The sequence below is a fragment of the Tribolium madens genome, unplaced genomic scaffold, assembly GCF_015345945.1.
Source record: "Tribolium madens isolate multiple individuals breed KSU strain unplaced genomic scaffold, Tmad_KSU_1.1 Scaffold_7;HRSCAF=85;Tcas5.2_LG10, whole genome shotgun sequence".
Taxonomy (NCBI): Eukaryota; Metazoa; Arthropoda; class Insecta; order Coleoptera; family Tenebrionidae; genus Tribolium; species Tribolium madens.
Window position 1 is genome coordinate 8,136,564 of NW_025401050.1, and position 23,894 is coordinate 8,160,457.

Sequence of the window (23,894 nt, forward strand, 5' to 3'; positions counted from 1 at the left end):
ATTACAACCTCGCATTGTCTGTTTCGAAGTTGTACTGTACGCCTCGTGTTTCGCATATCAAACACACGTGTTTTAAAAAATATGTAATAATGTATCAAGTTTTGTATTTTGTTCAAAATGTGAATTTGTTGAAATTGTAATAGTGTAGTGTGTTATTTTTTGTCTGTTTTAACGGTTGAGTGGATAAGTCTGTTATCAGGTAGCTAATTTCTCTTAAATTTTTGTTTAGATAAAGTGGACAATTATGTATTTTATTAAAACGAGTGAATTTATTATGTGTAATCTTGTGACAAAGATACTATGCTAAGAGGATTTATTTATCGAGATGCAATCAAAAAGTGTCATCTTTTTGTCTTTTTGTTTTCTCTTGATTTCATAAATTAATAACAAATTATACGAGGGTATTAATCCATGTTAGTTTTTCTCTAATATACTGCTCTCAAATTATTTACCTATTTCCTTTCTAATTAATTAGTAGGATTTTAAACAGTTTTTAGGAATTCGTTAATGTGTTAAATTCGTTAAATTAATCAACAAAATTGTCTTTAACTTTTTTACAATTGTTTTATTTCATTTTATAATCTTATAATTCAGTGTAAATAAGTGTTTATAGTACAGTTGTTCGTCTTTGAATTTCTTAAGTTAAACAAAATTCTGAGTAAACATATAACAAAAAAGTATTTACTTAGGTTGTACGAGTATATTAGAAAATGTCTCTTATTAGGGCCGGTTTAGAGAACATTTATTAATGCAATTAAATTTTAATTAGCGATTAATTTGACATTTGGCTCTGCAGTAAATGACAACATGATGACAACTTAATATAAACGATTAGTTTAAACCTGAATTAAAATTTAATCAGCCCTTAAGAGCCTCAACAGTGAAATCAGATATTAATCAACCAGAATACAAAAATAGTGAACAAAGAGAATTCATTTTGATTCAGAATTTTCGAATTATGTTGCGATTTATTTTGCACTGCCAAACGTCAAATTAATCTTCAGGAAAGGTACAAAAATTTTAGCAATTAGAGCCAGAAATAACATTCAACATTGTTACAATAATTCTGGATATAAAGCTTCTTTGTTTCCTCTACTAATAGTCTGCAGTAAAAAAAAACATTAAAATTTTTTTTCCAACAGAAATAGAGTCAAAGTGCAAAATTTAAACTCCCATAATTTCGAAACTCTTATACATTAGATAGTTTTTTTTTAACATTTTTTCCGTATTTCTAGTATTTTATCCTACTTGGCCTTTTTTTCTGTATTGTTTTATTCACAATCATCTTCTTTAAAGAATAGAAAACCAATAAAGAATTTATCAAATTTTGAAAAACCTGATGTATGACAGTTCAGGTTGGGAAGTGGTCACTTCCTTATCAGTTTTCGGGTAGGGAAGTGGCCATTTCCTAATCTAAAAAGTCATTACATATCAACTGATAATGAAGTTACTATTTCCCAACCTGAAGTTTATATTTCATATAACTTGCTAAATGAAGTTGAAATGTCATATTTTTCAACCCTTTCATATGCAAGATAATTTGATTATTACTTTAAGATTGTGATCAAAAAAAAATTAAAAATTTGTGTACAAAATTATACAATACTAACTTAATACCGTATAATGCTTATCACTTGAAGATATTTTGTAATATACAGGTGTCTTCGAAATGACTCATAATACAAACTTTTGTAAATAACATATTTTTTTCATAAATCTTAAGTTACTCAAAACTCTTTAAAAATTAAAAAAAAACAATCATTTACATGATACTAACCCACTGCATCATACAAATGACTATGTTTTCTTACTACGTATAGCTTAAAGTTTGGACTTTTCAAGTAGTGAAATAGTTATTTTTATTTATACAATGTGATTAAAAAGACTTTCTATCAAGTAAGCGTATTAGTTGAGGACGTATGTTGTAGGTATGCCAAAGCTTTTGTTGTAGATATGTCAAAAAATTATTTTACAAAAATTGAAATATCAATCTAAGAAAGTTGAATTATTTTATCCTGAAATGGGATGTTCTTGATGTTTATTCTTACAAGTTGAACATTAGGGATCTCTTACAAATTGATATAAAAATTATTTTGACGTTTCTCAGTTGTCATTACAGCTGTATTAAATGTGTGAAACAACTCTTTTCTTAATCGTTTTACATACATGTATTTATTTCATAAACTAAGCTAAAACTAAAAGTAAAAACTAAGGCTGCTTCATTTTTAACAATATACCTACATCTCGCTCTTTTGCACTAAAATGTCACAGGTGCAATAAACACCCTAAAACTTATAAGCAAAAACACAAAAATGAATGAGGAAAAGTACAAACAAGTATTTTAAGTGAAATTTTGCAATAACTTCACTTTTTGAAGTGTCCGATTTATCTCAGAGATAAAATGCAAGGACATGGAATTTACAGAGCGGAGTGCACAAACAAAGATGAATCCTGGTTTAGATACATCAGCTTTGGAAACTGAACCTACAGACAACAAAGCAGTTTTTTTTTACCTGTAGCCCCTAAACATTTAAATTATGCTATGGAAATAATGTTTTCGTGGAAAACTACTATTAAAAGTACTAAAATGGGGTATTAAAAAATCAGTAGTTTTTGTAATAACGCGCAATTCGATTTAAAAAAGTAAACAGTGCGTTTTTTAGTGACATTTTTAAATATTTGTGATTTGAAAATCTTCTGTGTAGATATACCTACAGATATAAAATTAATATCACTGTTAATTATCCACTCACGTGGTTGCCCTTTTTGTTACCAAACTTGAATTTCAATTCACTTTTTAATGAATCTGTTGAATCTGTCGCATTTTAAAAAGAAGAATGTTTTAAAGAAAAAACAATTGCGTTTTATTCTGTGGCCGAATAATTTTGCTTTTTACTGTACGCATATCTAAGCAAATTTTATTGTTATTACATTTTAAATGTGGTAGGTAATAAAACTTTATCTCTTTTCATTTCCTTATTTACGTTTTTAATTTCACTGTTGAGATTTTTTGTGATAGTAAAAACAACTGAAAATACTTACTGTCACCAATGAACAATGCATATTGTCATAAGTATTTAACCAAATCAAGTAACTATAGTTTGCATTTTATGCAAAAAAGAGAAATCAATATCAATTGAATTGCACGAGAAAGTGTTTTGAAAGTCAATTATTTATATCAGGAACAAATATTTCAATGAATGTATTTTGACAGCGATACAACAGGAATGTTATTTTAAAATTTGCACCACCCTGTATACCATTTCTAACACCTAAAGTCTGTTTTTTTTTAATGGAAATGCCAAACAGTCTTAACGTTGGCACCACTAGTAAATTCATTCATGGTAATTTTAGTAAAGGAAGTTGGCAGTTCCGGTTTTTTGAATTAAGTTGAAAACAGTGTCATTAAACTTCAACACAAAAACGTCTAAGAAAATTTAGAGACGAAACACCAAAAAAAGGAACAAATTCGGTACCACTAACAGTTTTTAGAAATTTGGAAACGAATAGTTCGCAAGCAGGAGGTTAGAAAAAGGGCAATTTGTAATGCAGTTGCTAAACATTCTCAATTTTTAGTAAAAATTGACAAGACTACAAAATAAACACGAATGAGAAAGAACCACGGAAAGAACGCAATTAAATTAGTGTCTTGTGCATCGTTTTTGAGGAACGAGTTGAAAAAGTAACAATTTTGAAACTAAAGCTGAAGAAGAATTTATAAAATGCATCAACTTTGAGCTCATTTCAATAAATTACACAAAATTTATTGCCATCATCATAATAACTACTTGTATCGTTTGCTAAATAAATATTTTCTGAATATACATCCTTTTTTTTCAAAGTTTTTGTAGCAAGAACCTCATTTGTGTCCACAACATTGTACTTACTTGCGGTGTCTTTCTATCAAAATTATTAGCACTGAATTTTGTCTTTAGACCTTAGGTAATGACGTCTGACCTCAGGTATTCAATTATAGCGCTTTCAAAGAGCAAACAGGCACACAAGATTCATAAATGTCAAAATTTTGACAACATCTCAATTTGAAAACATAACCATAATTTTTTAACAAAATTTCTAGAGACAAAAACAAAGAGCAAACAATGCTACCAATTTTTTCACCAAAATTTTGACTTGGTAATTTCCATTTAAAAAAAAACAGACTATACGTTTTTCAAACATCCAATCAATATCTGATAACAGTAACTCGGTACAATAATAAATAATTGTCAATAAATGATAATTTATGGCATTCTTTCATTACTTTTAATTGTTATAAAAACCGGTGTTTACTTGTTTAATTTTCCAGAACAATGTTTTGGTTATCTGAAGAATCAAAATTTACTAGGTTTCACGCATTTGGTGATCATTGATCAATTTCTTGTGACGCTTGAGCTTCCTCAAAGTGTGAAGTACGCACTCATACCGTCTAATAATAGGTTCAACAAATAGTTGATTCACAGGTTGATTGCAAGGATAAAATTCCCGCTATTTGGTTAGTCAATCATTGAACAGAGTTCAAAATTTACTCCGATGTCGACACAATATCGCAAAAATATCTTCTGAGAGTTTTTCTTAGGCTACAGATGGTTTCAAAAAATCTGTCCACATTAGTTTTTTCGATCTTGAGCAAGCCAAAAAAAATGGCTTTATTTTCCCTTCAATCCAACTCTTGGCTCTTAGGCCAATTTAAAGTTAAATATTTACACAGATTTGCTATTTCTGGCAAAATGCTTGTTTTCTACTCACTAGATTGCACGATAAGTAATTACCAACACTTATAATCCATCATTGTGACAGTTTAATCAAGTACAATGGTTAAGAAGAAATTTTGATTTTAATATTATAAATGTCACATATACCTATGATAATAATCGATAAATTTTTATTTAAAGAGTCTTGAAACTATTTTTAACCTATTTCCGCTCAAATTGGGAGATAAGATCACTATAATAAATGTGATAATTGCTGTGATTTTGTTCATTTGTTTCCAGTGATCGCCATGTCTGAAAGAAACGGGGGTGCTACAGTGCCTCGAAGTGACACCGATGACGTCGAATTGAGGAACTTGTCATCTGATAACAGTGACAAAAGGACGCGGTTTCAAGTGAATAGAGTACGAAGTGAAAGCCACAATACGGACAAAGATGGAAAGGATTCCGTCGGTATTCTCACAGAGGATGATAACACTGACGATGACGATTTGCATTCGGTCACAGATAGGACACGACTCAACTCGGAGTATGCGAAGAGTTTCCGGTGAGTTTTAGTGGAAATGTTAATAACCTAGTGATTTTCCAGTCTTATGTTGATAAAATTTTGTTCCTTGAAAAGGTTTTGGTGGTTTCCCGCAATACAATACAACAAAGGAATTTGTTGTATTTTTAAACATATTTTGTGAAATTACAATAAAGTATTTATTATTATTTATAAATTATTATTGTTAGGTGCATTGTTGCATAAATTGATGTTGAAATTGTTCTCATCTTTTTTCTTCAGCTTAATTGAGAGATTTGTTAGAAATATCGCTTTACTCAGATTTTTTTTATTATATTATAAACCACATTCGAAAAAATTTAAAACAATAAATTATTAATATTGAAATTAACACACTCGGGAGTTGAGCGACAAAATTATGGAATAATCTTATTACAACTAAAAATATTTGGTTTTGAGAAAAATACTCAAACAGATCAATTTTATTTTAACGAATTTAAACTTGATTTAAAATTTTACACTTTTTGGTTTTTGAGTAATGACGTTAACGTTTTTTTTTTAATGGAAATTATTTTTTAGCTAATTCGACAGATCTTTTAACTGTCGAAGTAACAACACCAAAATATTAAAGATTACATAGTTTTCGAAAAAAATTCATGCAAAAACTGAAACAATATCAACAAAAAAACAAACATACAATTTTAAATCAAGTTGAGAATTTTGCATTTTTTAAAAAGAAAATTGACCTGTCAAAACAAAATATTTTCAGTTTTAATAAATAAAATTAATCCATAATTTTGCCGTTCACTGTATTTGATTATTTTAGCTATTGCATCTCCATTTTTTTTGCATTTTCAGCACTGGTTATTTTCCTTGTTTTTTTTTAATCTTTTATGCACCCGTTGAAATAAGAATTTCTGAAATGAAATTGGAATTATACGGTTTTTACAAATTTTGGTTAAACGTACATTTGAAACCAATTTTCTTCAATTTTCCACAAAATAACTGTTGTCGACTTAACAAATCTTAAGACTAGTCCGGTAACGGGTAAATAATAGGATGTGTTTTTTTGAAAAAGAAGAAAAAATTGTCCAGCACTAGAAAAATGTTTTTTGTTTTGTTTCTTGTAGTCCGTTATAGAATTTTACCACAATCATCATTATCGATATTTTTTGTATTTATGAATTTGTTACATTTTAACAATCATTGAAAAGTGTTAATTGCTGTTTTAGAAATGCTATTATTTATTAAAAAAACACAAACATGCATCTAATATACATTACTTTTTGTAGTAGACTAGAGTAGGCTATGGAAATTTGGTTGTGGCTTTGGTCTAAAACAAAAATTAATGTATTATATTAAAAAAAAATTATATGTATTAAAAAAATTAGATAAAACATGTATTTGATTTCATTCACAATTACTTATTTACTTTATATATCGATAAGATATTTGAGGTTTTTCCGTAATTATGGAAAATTTGAAGCACCTATGAATTATACTTTTTGGATTTCATATTGAAAATTACCTACTTATATTTATTATAAAACTTCTAGTTAAAAACTGGTCTAACTTTTTTGATAGTTTGTTGTTAATTTGGCCACAATCTTGCTACACTAAATACAAACGCATATTTGGCATTCAATGCGAATTTTTATTTTTCCTAAAGCAACTAAATAAAAAGCAGAATTTTCTTTTTCCTTGATTACATGTCAAGTCTTCATTAATGAGAAATCAAGATTATAAGACATGGTTTTTGTGTATTGACCTCAAGTTTGCTAAGTTTACTGACCTTAGTGAATAGGAAAGTTTTTGGTTCTGAACTGTATCTCATGAGATACTTTTATAATTATTGAATAATTAAAATTAGGCGTTACATAATAATCCGAGCACTTTTTTCTATAACATTTAAGAACTAACAATGAATTAATTAAAAGAGATAATTAGTGATAGGTTAATATAGTTAACCTTGACATTTAACTTGTTTCTAGATATTTGTTATTAAGTTATTATTATTCGTGATAAACTGTAATAAATAATAAATTTTTAATTTCTTAAAGAAATCATCAATTTACCCTGTAAGGTCGTAATTTATACATTCATACCTAAATGTCGCAATGTCTAGCCTTTAAAAGTCTACGAGATAAGAAGATAACATAAGTTTTAAAGATACATTTAAAATGTCGTATTCATTATTATTGCATTTTACAAACTTAAAAAAAGATAAAGGTCGAATGGAAATATTTGAAATGTTATACACATGAGTATTTTTTCACAAAGTATCTATTGCAAATGTTTTTAATTTTTCTTTTATAGTACGTTTATATTACAATGTTTGTAAATAAATTTCAATCAAAATCTAATTATAACGTATTATGTAATAACAGAAATTTACCATTTCAGTTTTTTGTTTCAACACTTTTGTTAGCATAGTAGACACAATAAATAAACGATTCAACTTCAAACAAAAAATTCTGCTATGTAATTATTTTAATTAAAAATGTTTTTCCAAGTTGCAAAATCATCGATTCGATGGAATAATTATTAGAAAATTGAAGTATATTTTACTGAAAACAAGATAATTGCTCTGTAATTACGGATGTTGTGGTAGGTTATTCCATAACCACAATAACGTAAACTTCTTTTAATATTTATTGTTTCCGGTGTGGATATGTAAATTATGCAGGGTGGTTTTGAAATAATAGGCAATTTTTTTTAGATTATTACATATACAGGGTGATTTAAAAAAACTGTTGAATGATCTGAACAGACAAAAACTTAACCAATTTTTTGTCATGGGAACTTTTAACTCAGTTGGATGTCCTTTATCACTACCCAAGAGTTGGTCCCATACTTTTTAATCACCCTGTAGAATAAAAAAGTCTAAACAAACTCTCACCGTAACTGAGAAAAAATATGACTTTCTGTCTCGCAATTGTGTTTTAATCTAAATTCTACGTTGTATACTAATGTTTGATTAAAAAACGCATTTTCCAAAACGTATTGAGTAAAAATTTTACATTGAAATAAACATATTACGTGAAATATAGAATGAACACGGTTTTTTTTTACGATGTGAGTTAGGTAAATTTTTATTAAGACTTTATTGATATGTCATGAATTATGATCAAAACTCTGTAATTTGAGTCTGTTATTTCAAAACTATCCTGAATACTTTTATAGTTTTTTTTTATAAACTTACTAATTTATTTAATTACGATTTATTTTTAGACACTTGACACGAGAGGCTTTACCGAGACTAGACAACTACAGAAACATAATGTCAATACAAGCTGCAAACAGACCAACTCTTGATGAACTTCACAATGCCACTCTACCCAACAAGGTAAAGTAAAAAAAAAAATTAAAAAATTCTGTCTACAAAAATTTCAAAGTTATGAGTTTAAATTTTGCACTTTGACTTTATTTATTTCTGTTGGAAAAATAATTTTCAATTTTTCTTTTACTACAAGCTATTAGAAGTGGAAACAAGGAAGCTGTATCCTAAATTGTAAATCAGTATTATTAAAATGATATAAAAAATGTCAAATGTCATTTTTTTTTGACAGATACAATTTTTTAAACATTTTTCCATATTCCTGGTATCTTATCTTATTTGAAGTTTTTCTCTGGGGCGCGAGTTCTGACACACCCTGTATAGTATTCCAAATCGCGATTTCAGAAAAAATTTAATGTGTGATATTCTGAACTCCCGCTAATTTGTGCCTTAACAAATAACTGTTTTGCTAATAGTTAATTCATAGCAACTGATGTAAAATTATTGATGCTCCTTTAAGTGACTTTCTTTTAATTGGCTTAAATTCCAATTGGCTTTTCATGACATCCTCTCACGTATACTTAAATGGCACAGAACCAGTCACGCTACAACTAATTAATTATTTACAACAATTTCGTAACCACCCATTGTGAATTATCAATTCAAAATCGTTGATGCGAAATTATTCCGAAACAATAGCTATTCATTCGTTGCATACGGTAATGGGTTTTTCAATGGTTTAATGCGTGGAGGACTTTCGGACCCAATAACATTTTTTAACACGGCGAGTATTATAATTTATGTCTTAATGATAAAAACATAAAAAATACATAATAGATTAAGATCGAATTCTACAAACTAACGTGAAAAAAGCTAGTTAAAAAATAGCCTTTGTAAAACTTAAGCATTAAGATTCTGACTCATTTACTGATTTAGCATTGTTTTACACTTCAAGGTGTTTCAACCATCTTATTTGAATTATCAGGACCTAAAATGAACAAGTGGAAAATTTAAATAAATGACATTTTACATTTGAGGAGTTTTTTAATAGTAATTTACGTTATAAGTCCGGTAAGTTAGATATTACGGGACTTTTACTTATTTATCGGCTTTGATAACGTAAAAGCTCAGTTTCCAGAATCAAAATGGGGAAAAAATAATCAAACTCAAATTTCTAAATTCAGCGCTTCTAAATTATTCATGGGAATAACATTTAATAAATTATATTGATTTTTGATATCACATTAAACGAGCTTTTTTCTTGAACCTTCTATAAGTGTTAAAAATTTACATTTTATTTTTTTATTAAGAAATTATAAAAGGTCAAAGTTGATGCAATGACAGAGTTGCTAAGTTTTTGTCATTTGATGGGTTTGCAATCTTGGTAATCTTTCATTAATTATTTCCCGACCACGGGATGTAATGACAAATCTCCCGACTTAAAAAAGGTTAGGAATTGCGATTGTGAATAAACAAATTATAATATCGATCAAAGTGAAAAATTCGTTGTTGTTTATTTCTTTATCAAATTTTATGAAGTGTATCGCATGAGTTTTTTAGTGCTTCTGCAACAAATTAAAGTTTATTATGTGTTAGAACCGCAACACCTATTCTTCAAAAAATTAATAAATCGTATATGGTCAGCCACGTGTGCTTAAAACGGTGTTTTACTAAAGCGGTTATTGTTGGTTGTTTAATTTAATTATTTGCACTTGTAATGTCTAATTTACAGCACATGTTTAAAGTACTAAATAAATATTTATTTGCGGCAATCCTTTCAACAATTGTTGATTTTTACAATGTAGGCTTTGACGTTATTGTCATCATTTATTGTTTTCTTGAACAATGTCCCTTATGTAAAAAATATACAGAGTGAGTCAGCTCAAGTAAAAAACAAGCTGGAGAATTTAGTCTTTAATTTAAAGAATTCGTTATTGAAATATCTTTTTGGTCAATGAAAATGAGTCACCCTGTACTACTTACACCTTATAATTAAATCGGGTAAAACGTGAGCGATAAAATGAGATGTGGTCTGTCCTTGTGCTGGATTATGCGATAAGTATATAAATTACCGACAACCAATATCCAATTATAGTTGTAGTAGGTCCCGAAAGGAGAGTAAGTTAATACTTAGTCGGTAACAAAGATATATGACATCAATTTACCAATTGTTTTTAATATGAGTACGATTATCTTTAGTATTTTTATTTGGAAAGTTGTCCAAGAAATTTTATTTTTAAACGAATAACAATTAAATCAATTTTGCTTTCCGGAACCTGTCTATACAGGGTGCGCCAGAACTCGCGAGAAAAATGCCATATAAAGTAAAATACCAGGAATATGGAAAAATGTTAAAAAAATTTTATCGATAAAAATTTCAAAGTTATGAGACTTTAAATTTGCACTTTGATTCTATTTATTTGGAAAAATAATTTTCCAAACTTTTTTGCTACACATAAGAGGAAACAAGGAAGCTCTATCCTAAATTGTAACTCTCTTCAATGTTATTTGTCGCTTTTATTGGCAAATTTTGGTACCTTTACTAAATGATTGTAAAAAAACATATACAAGATCATCATTAAATAGACATAAAAAAATGTCAAATGTCAAAAAATAAATGTCGAAATTTTTTTGACAGATACAATTTTTTAAACATTTTTCCATGTTCCTATCTTATCTTACTTGAAATTTTTCTCTGGGGCGCAAGTTCTGGCGCACCCTGTATAACTGCCTCCTACACTCGATTAAATGTACGATCGCAAATTTTCAATATGTATATAAATTTGAAAAGATAAAGACAAACAAAACATAAATATTCGAAACACTATTATTATTAAAAGTTTGTAATTTCTGACATAAAAATTTCCACTAATTTTGTGTGGAAAAAAATTCCAAAATTCCAAATCAACTTGTTTGGTAGTTATAGCTAATTTGTGTTTCATGATTTCTGATGAAAATAATAATTTACTATTTATTCACCGTCACGAGGGTGACCGAATTCTGCATTGGATCAAGTTTCAAGTTTTCAATATCCAATTTAAATTTTTTTCTAAGATTTTTTGCATCAGATTTGAAGGTTGTGATCCGCGTTTTTATTTCTTCTTGTAAACACGTAAGGAATTTAGAATTTTGTGTAAAAAAGACAAGTTGGAAATAATGAATAAAATGAAGATCGAAATGTTGACATTCTTCTCTTCTGTCTCCACATTCTTCAATCTTGCCAACCTAATTACAGAATCACAGATTTAGAAAAACATTTTAAATTTAATACTGTGATCTAATATTAGCATCGAAACTATTATTATCTGAATACAATGGGTACCTATGACTTATCTTTCGTTTTATTGAAGCCATGAACCTCAATTGTAAATGTTCCACTATTACAATCGTCAGAAATAATATAAAACAGGATAAAATACTTTGATTTCTCCTACTGATTATTATCAAAGCTGATTTAATAAATATAATTAGTGATCCGGCATTCACAACAAGCTTATCTAACAAACATTTTAAAAGATTCGAGACTAACAAGGTTTGGATTTATCTTGATTTTGATTGCTATTATTATATTAATGATTGTTAACTAAAATTTATTATCGTATTTATCTTTGAAATTCATTTTCGTCCCAAATATTTGACAATTAAGAGATTAATAGCTGTTAACCTCTATCAAATCCAATAAATTAATTGACCTGTTGGTTAGTCATGAAACTATTTTACAATTAATACAATATTTAATTTAAGAAACAGTTTTATCCGTAATTGGAGTTAATTAAGTACCTACAGTGTTAAATTTGTTTCAACTCATGCGATTTTTGGGCCACACTAATTAATTTCAATTAGGTGTTTTACAAGTTTTTTTAAATTACATGAATTTTATTTCTTACAAGTATGAAAAAAGCAACAAAATTCAGTTAGTTTGTGGCTTTAACTTTTAATTAAATCTATTTTTAGCATCTTGTTAATGCATGTAGGGTGTCATCTATCGATTGTACTTACCTGTATCAATTTGAGGAATTTGAAAAGCATTTCTAATCTTAAAATTGAATAATTTTTGTAGGATTTCCACGTATTATAAATGTTTTAGTGATATATTTTGTATTAATTAAAATAAGTATTGAGCTATTTCATCAGAAATAGGTACTATTAACTCCGAAATACTGTTCTCTTTTGTTAGATGAAAAATTGTTGTCAAACCTGAAAATCACTTACGAAAAACTGACAGAAATTACACTAGAGAGCATAACTACCTGCAAATTGTAAAGAGTTTGATTTATTTATAAAAGTAATTGAGTTTTTTATTGGTGCATAATAAATAATAACATCAAATTTAATTTTCAACATATATCAATAAATTACAATGAGTTGTTAAGATTAACTAAAAACTCGTAAAGAACATTCCTTTCCTAGCTTACAAAAAGAAAAAACTTACGAAAAACTGACAGAAATTACACTAGAGAGCATAACTACCTGCAAATTGTAAAGATTTTGATTTATTTATAAAAGTAATTGAGTTTTTTATTGGTGCATAATAAATAATTACATCAAATTTAATTTTCAACATATATCAATAAATTACAATGAGTTGTTAAGATTAACTAAAAACTCGTAAAGAACATTCCTTTCCTAGCTTACAAAAAGAAAAAACGAAGAAAAGAGAATCTAAATTTATGAAAATTTTTTCTGTAAGAGTGAGAAATACATGAAAAATTTGTAAAACTATGACTTTGACCACTGGAGAATAAAAAATGAATAAATAAAAGTAAAAACTTTGTTCATCAAAAACTAAAGACACATCCCATCAGAAAGAAATAATTTCTTTTGTTAAAAAACCTTAGAACATGTCATGAATAGCTTTTATCAAAAGGAATATCATATCTTTACGTTCATTGTTTTTTGTAGACATTGTCGACACAGCAAATAATTGTAACACTAATACATATATACAAAGTGAAACATTTAATTAAATAAATTTCTGTAACACCTAGCAGACAAGTCATGTCAATCTCCTCATTTTAATTGCGTAATTATTTAGAAAATGGCCATTGTTTAACGTCCTAATTCGTGCAAAAACTACTAATTGGCAAAAAATCTATTGTCTAAATGTGCTGATTTTGTTACATTATTTAGCGAATTTCTAATTAAGAGGGACCATAAAAATCATCCATTTGTAAAATGGCTTTACACAGTTGCACTAGTTCAAATACAAAAATTTGGCTGAATATCAACTACTATAAATGGACAACAATTCTAAAAAATTACCTACTTATGAATAGTTGAATTTATTTGACTTCAATTCGATAATGCAGGAATCTGTTTAAAAATTAGTCAGTCTTCCAATAAGTTTATTTAACTTGTCCTAAAAATTAATTTTTGTTAATCGAATGCTTTCTACAGGTTAGCGTTAGAGTTGGAGATTTCAAAACTAAGTACCTATAGGCATTACATTGCCCTCTTGTGAGCAGAAGTCTAAAGTTTTCGACACCTACAGCGAGATAAATTGGGGAAAATTGCGCGCGTAGTAGATAAAAGTTTTCCAAAATTTTCACGGGAAATTCTTTCAAATAGTGTCTAGTTGTTAAAAAACTAGTTTGGTTCAAGTTTGTCGTCATAACGTTTACAAAAACTGTAATGTTGCTCAAAGTGCTTTATTTTAGACGAAATCTTCGATTTAAGTAATTATTTCGTAAAAATACATACATTAATTTACAACGATTTTAAACTTAAAATTGAGAAATAGCACAAACTGATTTATTTTGTCCGCAAATTGGAATTTATGTATTAATTTTTTTGAAATACATTGATTTAGAGTGATTTCCTGGTTAAAACCGGGCAAAATTGGTTTGTAAATAGCTCAAATAACTTTTTTGGTAAAAAACTGCAGTCTAAGCATTTATTTTGTTAAAATACATTGATTTAAAATAATTTCGGGATTGAAACCGAGCAAAGAGCCATTAGAAATGGCTGAAATCGCGTTATTTTGGCAGAAAACTATGATTTAAGCATTTATTTTGAAAATACATTGATTTAAACTATTTCTAGTTTAAAAATGAACCATCGATTGGAAATAGCACAAATTGCTTTATTTAGGAAAAAAATTGGGATTTAAGCATTTACTTTGTTAAAATACATTGATTTAAATTGATTTTTGGCTTAAGGTTGAGTCAAATCGATTGGAAGGAAATAGCACAAAGTGTAGAAAGAACAATTACCACTTTTTCAAGCTTATATGAAGTTGATATTTTAACGAAATCTTTGATTTAATCGTAGAATCGTAGAACGACGATTTTAAACTTAAAATTAAGTCAAATCTATTGCTAATAGCACAAACTGTTTTTTACCCTCAAATTGGGATTTTCTGCATTAATTTTTTTGAAATACATTGATTTAAAATGATTTTCTGGTTAAAATCGAGCAAAATTGGTTTGGAAATATCTCAAACCGCTTTATTTTGACAAAAAAACTGCAATCTAAGCATTTATTTTGTTAAAATACATTGATTTAGAATAATTTCGGGATTGAAACCGAGCAAAGAGCCATTATAATTGGCTCAAATCGCTTTATTTTGGCAGAAAACTATGATTTAAGCATTTATTTTTAAAATACATTGATTTAGAACGATTTCTGGTTTAAAAATGAACCATATCGATTGGAAATAGCACAAATTGCTTTATTTGTTGAAATACATTGATTTAAATTGATTTTTGYCTCAAAATTGAGTCAAATCGATTGGAAGGAAATAACACAAAGTGTAGAAAGAACAATTACCACTTTTTCAAGCTTATATGAAGTTGATATTTTAACGAAATCTTTGATTTAATGTAGATTGTAGCACGACGATTTTAAAGTTAAAATTAAGCCAAATCTATTAGTAATAGCACAAACTGTTTTTTTACCCGCAAATTAGGATTTTATGTATTAATTTTTTTGAAATACATTGATTTAGAACGATTTTCTGGTTAAAACCGAGCAAAATTGGTTTGGAAATATCTCTAATCGCTTTGTTTTGGCAAAATACTGCAATCGCATTTATTTTGTATAATTGGCTCAAATCGCTTTATTTTGGCAGAAAACTATGATTTAAGCATTTATTTTTAAAATACATTGATTTAGAACGATTTCTGGTTTAAAAATGAACCATATCGATTGGAAATAGCACAAATTGCTTTATTTGTTGAAATACATTGATTTAAATTGATTTTTGYCTCAAAATTGAGTCAAATCGATTGGAAGGAAATAACACAAAGTGTAGAAAGAACAATTACCACTTTTTCAAGCTTATATGAAGTTGATATTTTAACGAAATCTTTGATTTAATGTAGATTGTAGCACGACGATTTTAAAGTTAAAATTAAGCCAAATCTATTAGTAATAGCACAAACTGTTTTTTTACCCGCAAATTAGGATTTTATGTATTAATTTTTTTGAAATACATTGATTTAGAACGATTTTCTGGTTAAAACCGAGCAAAATTAGTTTGGAAATATCTCTAATCGCTTTATTTTGGCAAAAAACTACCAAAGCATTTATTTTGTAAAATACATTAAAATCGCTTTATTTTGTCAGAAAACGGTGATTTACGCATTTATTTATAAAATACATTGATTTACAACGATTTCTGGTTTAAAAATGAACCATATCGATTGGAAATAGCACCAATTGCTTTATTTTYGCCGAAAATTGTGATTATTTAAGCATTTATTTCGAGCTTGATATTTTAACGAAATCTTTAAAAATTCGCTTCTTTGCTGTTATTGAATAGAGCATACGCTTTTCTTATTGTATCTCACATCACGAAATGCTTTTCCAGGGGACTTCCCTAACAAATATAAACGACAAATCTGGCGACATTGACGGTCAAATAAAATTCGGATGGATCCAAGGAGTCTTAATTCGATGTCTGCTCAACATTTGGGGTGTTATGCTTTTTCTCCGATTGTCCTGGGTTGTAGCTCAAGCTGGAGTAGGTAAGTGTGTTCAGATTTAAATACTTTTTCTTTAATCCTTGAATCCAGGCCAAGCTATTCTTCTTATTCTAACAACGACTGTGGTGACGTCCATAACAGCTTTATCCATGTCGGCCATCAGCACCAATGGTGTCATCAAAGGAGGTTGGTTTCAAATTACCCTTTAGTTGACTTTTTTTTACTATTGTTCAAACAGGAGGGACGTACTACATGATTTCACGCAGTTTAGGCCCGGAATTCGGAGGTTCAATCGGTCTTATTTTCTCTTTGGCTAATGCAGTGGCTTGTGCCATGTACGTGGTTGGTTTTTGCGAATCTCTCAATTCGTTACTTACAACACACCATCTCTTCATCATTGATGGAAGTGTTCAAGATGTCCGAATTATCGGTACTCTTACTATTGTAGCACTGACGCTAGTCGTTGTGATTGGAATGGAGTGGGAGGCAAAAGTGATAAATAATATTCTTTGTAGTTGGCGTCTAACTGAAGAAATTGCTTTTAGGCACAAGTCGGCCTTCTTGTAATCCTCCTAGTGGCTATTTTAGATTTTTTCATTGGAAGTTTCATCGGGCCGACGAAACAAGAATCGATCGACAAAGGATTTGTTGGCTACAACTGTAACTCAAGGGTAACAGAAGACGTTCAAAAATCAAACTTGTTTTCTTTTAGTAACTGTTTTACGCGAGAATTTTTATCCGGATTATAGAACATCGCAAGGTGTGAATCATAATTTCTTTACAGTTTTTGCTGTTTTTTTCCCGGCGGCTACTGGGATTTTAGCTGGGGCCAACATTTCCGGTGACCTTAAGGTTGTTTTCAACTTCTTTCTTATTATTTTTTATTTGTTTTTTTGCAGGATCCTCAGAAGAGTATCCCCAAAGGGACTCTCCTTGCAATTGCTATCACCACGTTGTCTTATATTTTAATGGCATTTATTTGTGGATTTACGGTGGTTAGAGACGCAACCGGTCCTTTGGACATCACCAGTGTAACACTCAACTTGACAAATGAAACTCTAGCTAATGTTACAAGTATTAATGTAACAAGTGTTAATGTTACAATTCCTGCGACGGGACCTTTTCAATTCGGTCTACACAACGATTTTCAAGTGGTGGAGTTGGTAGCTTGGTTCGGTCCAATTATCTACGCTGGTTGTTTTGCTGCTACTTTATCTTCGGCACTCGCTTCGCTCGTTTCGGCACCTAAAGTATTTCAGGCTTTGTGCAAAGATAAACTCTATCCAGGGATCGAATGGTTTGCCAAAGGCTATGGGAAAAATAACGAACCGATGAGAGGATATGTTCTTACTTTTGTTATAGCAGTTGGATTTATTTTAATAGGAGAATTGAATGTGATTGCTCCGTTGATATCAAACTTCTTCTTAGCTGCTTACACTTTGATCAATTTCTCGACGTTTCATGCCTCTTTGGCCAAACCGGTCGGCTGGAGACCCACATTTAAGGTACGTAAACCATCATGGTACAAAATGAACCGTTCCAAGAAAGATCACTATTTTTTGGAGTTTACATAATAAAACTACAGAGTGGTTATAAATGATTCTCATCTAGCCAGCTTTGGATTTTTTTTGCATGTAACTTTATTTGTGCCGCTCTGCTTTTTTGAAAGCTCTAGTTCTGTCATTAGTGTCACTTATAAATTATTGTTAATTAAATTTTTATTGTTTCAACCAATTTCCAATAATAATTGATAATAATGTATACTTTGGAAGAAAACAAGTTTATAATTGAAGTCTATTTTTGAAGTGGACGCTTAGTAAACGGCGATTTTTTAATTTTGAGTTACAACAAGTAGGTAGTACCCCTATTTTCGTAAAGCGGCATTTTTTATTTTACATGGAAAATTCACAGCTGGTTAGATGAAAATCATTTATAACCACTCTGTAGCTTTATTGTACCAGGCGAAAGAAAGTGTATGAAACCAAAGATTTTTTGCTTAAACTATCTATTTTTTGAAAAAATCTAATTTATACTATAAAAGTGTGACGTTTATAAAGAATGAAATTTTTCGATTTTTTTTGTTTTTGTTCTGCAAATTTTTTATTTTTATTTTTTCAAATGGCAATCCACTAGAAAACCTTTTTTACAAAGGCTATGATTTTTACCTATGTTTTTTTAGATTTTTATCGAATTTTTTTTATATGTGACCATTTTGAAAAAAAAACCTTTTTTACATATTTTTCATTTACTCCGTATTCTATCGACCATAACTATAGCTTAAAAAAGGTAAATCTTTGGCCTTACACAAAGAAAATTCTTTCAGAGTTAATCAGAAATTTCAAGTTGTGTCAAATTATTATCAAAAAAATGTCACATTAAACGAAACAGACAACAAAGAAGCTAAAAAAAGAAATTTCCTTTATGTTCTTGAAGGAATAAAAATACTTCTCTCATTTAAAGTACGAGTAGGTAGTGAGTATTGATTAATATAACAATAATTTATGATGAAACTAAAATAAAATAAATAGGAAAGAGAAACTAAAACGTAGAAAAGCAGAAAAATTAAAAAGTTACAACAGTAAGATTTATGTAACAAGCAAAATTGAAAAATTATGAAACAGGAAGAAGCCAAACAATAATTTAAAAAAATGAGTAAAAAATAATTTGGGAAAACATTACATTTTAATGACAAAGAAGATTTAATGAGGTTTTCAAAGTTTATATACAAATTTTGAACTACATTTAAAAGAAGTAAGACAAAAATATTGTCAGGAAAAATTAAAAACTAAAGTTTAAGAAAAACAAAAATTAAAACGGAAAATAAGAAGAAAAAAAATGTTAAAGGAGAGCTAAAATGAAGCTTTAAAAAAGAATGAACAGAAATGAGAAAATCGTATATTGGAGGAAAGATGAACATGAACAGAAGTAGTTAAAAACGCCCACTTAAAAGCGCGCTGTTTGAATACTGGTTTATCATTGGTGCATTTTTTTGATAAAGTCACAAGAAACACTAAAAATACATGCGTCAATGAATAATTTTGAAAGAATTAACCCGAAAACGTGAAAAAAAAATTATATTTATTTTAAATTGAATTTATTTTCAAGTTTAACACAAAATTTCGCTGTGATTTAAAAAGTGCCACTTTATAAAATCTAAATCTGATTAACCTCAAATGTTACTTTATTTCAATTGACAGATGTCACTGTTGACAGAACTATCTGATTGAAAAAGAATAGAGCGGCACAGAAAAATTTACATGTAAAGAAATTCTATAGGCGACTAAATCAAAATCATTTTAAAACATGCTGTATTTCTGTTCGTGAAATGAAATAAGTATAGAGTTAACAAAAATATTGGAGAAAGGAAGAAATTAAGAAGAAATGCCAAAAGTCCAGAACGTCAAAGTATTTTGCGTTTAAGCGACAAAAAAGCTGCTTCGCATACTGAGAATTTAGCGAAAACGTCAACATTTCTTGATGACAGTTTTCGAAAAAATTGTTTTATTGTTAAAAAATTGAGAAAACAAAATATTTTTTTCATTTATTTTAATTTGGGTACGTACAAAAATTGATAAATTATGTAAAAATAAAAATTACAATTATTATATTGTCACAAACTGGAAGTTTTACTTTAATAGCAATTTCACTTAAACTTACATTTGCTTTAATTTACGTATGCAAAATAAATGAAAGAAATAGGCGTTTCTAATAGTTTTTACTAAATTTGATTAACTATAAAAATTATAATAATTAAAATAAATGCCTTAAAGTAAAAAATAAATTAAATAATTCAAAGAATTATTAAGAAAATATGTGTTCACATAAAGAGAATATAGAACACGACAAAATAAAATAATATTAAAGTTAATGTTAATTTAGTCAGAAAAACGTTGAGTTAAACTAAAAATGCCGGATCCCAAATTTACATTTGTAATTAATTAGTTAATGCAGAAAAATTGCAACCAGTTTTATTTCGTTTAAGAATAATTTAATGACTTTTTTTTAGTACTACAACATGTGGTTAAGCCTCGCCGGCGCCATCCTTTGCGTCCTGGTCATGTTCTTGATTTCATGGTGGACAGCTTTAATAACCTTCGCCGCAGTCCTCGCCCTTTATTTGATAGTTTCCGTCCGAAAACCCGACGTTAATTGGGGCTCGACCACTCAGGCCCAAATTTACAAAAACGCCCTTCAATCAGTCCAACAATTGAACGCCGTTGAAGAACACGTCAAAAATTACAGACCACAAATTTTAGTTTTATCAGGAATGCCAAGTGCACGACCTGCTTTAGTCGACTTTGCATATTTGATCACGAAAAATCAGTCTTTGCTAGTGTGTGGACACATCAACACTGTAAAATAAAAACACACTAATTCAATAAAAAAAATAATTACGGGTGATTTTCAGAGTCGGTTGCATCAAAGAGTGCGAGATATGCTTAATTCCAAAGCGAATGGTTGGTTAAGGGCCCACAAATTGAGGGCTTTCTACATGCAAGTCGATGGGCAAAACTTCGAAGAAGGTTGCACTTCCTTACTTAAGGCTTGCGGTATAGGAAAATTGCGGCCCAATATTCTCCTAATGGGGCACAAATCTGATTGGCAGAAGTGCTCCAAGGAGGATCTCGAACAGTATTTCGGTGTTTTGCACAAAGCGTTAGATTTGCATTTGAGTGTTGGTATTTTGCGACTGCAAGAAGGCTTCGATTTCAGTCATCAAGACCCGAAAATCAAGAACAGCACTGAGTCTTTACCAAGAAATCAGTCCTACAGTCACATGTCTCAAGCCAGTAGTAATAGTGATCTTTCGGTGCCTAACACTCCCGTTTCGAAGAACCGGGAAGTGGTTAATGTTTGTCCCAGTGCTGAGGACTCGGCGAAGAAGCCCAAGTCAGTGGGGGGCTCTTTGAGTGAGATCGTCGTGGACGACTACGTTGACAGGGAGAGGATAAGTCAGATGTTTTTGTTCCAGAAGAAACAGAAACGGGGGGTTATTGACGTGTGGTGGCTATATGACGATGGAGGTATTCCTATCACCTAAAGTCTGTTTTTTTTTAATGGAAATCACCATGTCAAAGTTTTGGTGAAAAAGCACTAATTGCGTTCTTTCTCATTAATGTTTATTTTGTATTCTCTTCAATTTCTTGCTAAAAATTAGAAAATGTTTAGTGGTATCGAAATTGTCCTTATTTTTGTGTTTTCGTCTTTAAATTATCTTAGACGATTTTTTTTGTTTTCAAATTAAATCAAAACTACCAACCAGTGTTGCTAGCTCAAAACAATTAAATCCACCAGATCTGAGCCGAAAAGTCACCAGATTTACACCTATTTTCATCAGATTACAAGATTATATTATTTAATTTTTTTAATACTTTTGAAGATTCACGTTTTTTTACATAAATCTCGCGCAAATCTGCTCAAAAACGTGCTTAAACGCTCGAAAAATTCAAAAATAGCTAACGCTATTTCATTTAATCTAATTCAATATTTTTTTTGGATAGTTTTTAATTAAATTTTGCGAAATACCGGGTGACAAAAAATCTATTGGCAACACTGAATTAGTGGTAATCCTTCTAAATATCAATGTTTCAGGTGGTGGTAAAATCAGCAATCGCCCGTCACAAATGAATGACAATTGCCTATAAAAGTTTGACGTTTGAATTTGAAAGTCAAGGTTGCCAAATTAAATTTTAAATTTCGACAAATCATTTACAGTCATCCGATCTTTACATTTTCACTTGAAAAACATGACTTAATTATAAAAAATAATGACTTACTTTGATGTTTTTTGGTTTGTTTTAGCAAAATCTTGCAATTAACACCATTTTCGACAATATTTTGTATTTTTGTCCAATTTTTTTTGACACACTTTCACTCAAAAAGAGCTAAATCGAATGAAATAAACGAAATAACATCAAGTAAGATTTATTTTTGTTATGTTTAAGCGTGTTTTGACAATATCCTGCAAAATAAATGAATCTCTGGTTCAAAAACGAACTAAACGAGCGAGATACGCTAAAATGATATCAATTTCAATCTAATTTGGTAATTTTTCAGTCAGTTTTAGCAAAAATTTGAATGTATTTTGAAAACGTGCTGAAACACTGTAAAAATGCAAAAATAACACTAGTTTTGGCCTAATATGATAAATTTTCGGTTTGTTTGTTTTTGCAAAATAGTTCTGTTTCTGTCTAAAAACATACTAAAACGCTCAGAAATGAACAAAATAATGTACTTTTTCACCCATTTTAGCGATTTTTTTGCTTTGAGTGAAATATCATTTAGAAAAACCAAACTATCTCTCGAATTTTCAATTTGTTGAGAAAATTTAGCATTTGAGTTTCTGCATGGCTAAAAAACGTGCAAAATGCTCAAAAAAAAATTAAAAATAGTGTCATCATTTTTGACTGAATTTACTATATCAATAATTAAAAAATCAAATTAAAAAAGTTAATTTGGGCGAATATTGGATTTAAAATATTTCAAAAACATTAACTTTCTTCTGGAACTAGTCAGGTTTCTAAAAAATCATCAGAATTTCTACAAAAGTTTTCACCAAATCATTAAACTAGTGTAAAAATCACCAGATCACCGGACCTGGCAACACTGTTACCAACTTCCTTTATTAATACTATGAATAAATTGACATTTCCATAAAAAAACAGACTTTATCACCATTTCTGATTTTATTTCCGATTTATTTTTTCAGGCTTGACTTTGCTGCTTCCGTACATCATAAGCACCAGAAGAAACTGGAGCACTTGCAAATTACGCGTTTTCGCACTAGCGAACAAGCGAGATGAACTCGAACTGGAACACAGAAACATGGCTAGTCTTTTGGCCAAGTTTCGAATTGATTATTCCGACTTACAGGTCGTTTCTGACATTACGAATAAGCCAACAGACATGACACTGCAATTCTTCGATCAATTGATCGCCGATTTCCGGAAACCGGAAAACGAAAATGATCCAAATTCGGTTCAAATAACAGATTCGGAATTAATGGCAGTCAAAGACAAGACTAATCGCCATTTGAGATTACGGGAGCTTCTTTACGAGCATTCGTTCAATTCGCAGATGATCGTGATGACTCTACCGATCCCGAGGAAGGGTATAGTGTCTGCTCCACTGTACTTGGCTTGGTTGGAAGCTCTGACTAGAGATATGCCTCCTATGCTTTTGGTTAGGGGGAATCAAACGTCCGTCCTCACTTTTTACTCTTAATTATTTTGTAGTAATTTTATTTGTAGTGAACAATCTCACTTGTATTGAAAATACTCAGCGAATGTTGGTTTTTATGATCAGGCTTAAGTTGTTTGGTGCAAGTAGAAGTTAGTGTAGTATTTTTGAATACTTTACAAATGTTTTGAGTATTGTATTATTTTTTAACTCTGATGATGATGATTTGAAAAGTATTAGTACATGATAGCTTCTTAAGTCTTATTTTATTTAATCATAATAAAATTGTCTTTTTATAA

The 23,894-nt window shown here is 29.4% G+C and overlaps 1 protein-coding gene across 1 annotated transcript; it reads left to right on the top strand.

Annotated features, from left to right (window-relative positions):
* Positions 1–23,894, top strand: LOC123009647 (bumetanide-sensitive sodium-(potassium)-chloride cotransporter). The gene is made up of 12 exons (XM_044406097.1): positions 1–199; positions 4,992–5,256; positions 8,446–8,560; positions 16,302–16,458; positions 16,507–16,602; positions 16,655–16,908; positions 16,962–17,076; positions 17,129–17,268; positions 17,316–17,921; positions 20,423–20,770; positions 20,825–21,440; positions 23,126–23,894. The coding sequence occupies exons 2-12, from the start codon at positions 5,000–5,002 to the stop codon at positions 23,638–23,640; spliced, it is 3,219 nt and encodes a 1,072-aa protein (XP_044262032.1). The 5' UTR covers positions 1–199; positions 4,992–4,999; the 3' UTR covers positions 23,641–23,894.

What these genes read in the sequence shown, in the direction of transcription:
- LOC123009647 (XM_044406097.1), top strand. Translation starts at nt 5,000, where the DNA reads ATGTCTGAAAGAAACGGGGGTGCTACAGTGCCTCGAAGTGACACCGAT. An exon ending in GAATGGAGTGGGAGGCAAAA is followed by an intron (nt 16,909 to 16,961) that starts GTGATAAATAAT and finishes AATTGCTTTTAG; the next exon opens with GCACAAGTCGGCCTTCTTGT. An exon ending in GCTGGAGACCCACATTTAAG is followed by an intron (nt 17,922 to 20,422) that starts GTACGTAAACCA and finishes ACTTTTTTTTAG; the next exon opens with TACTACAACATGTGGTTAAG.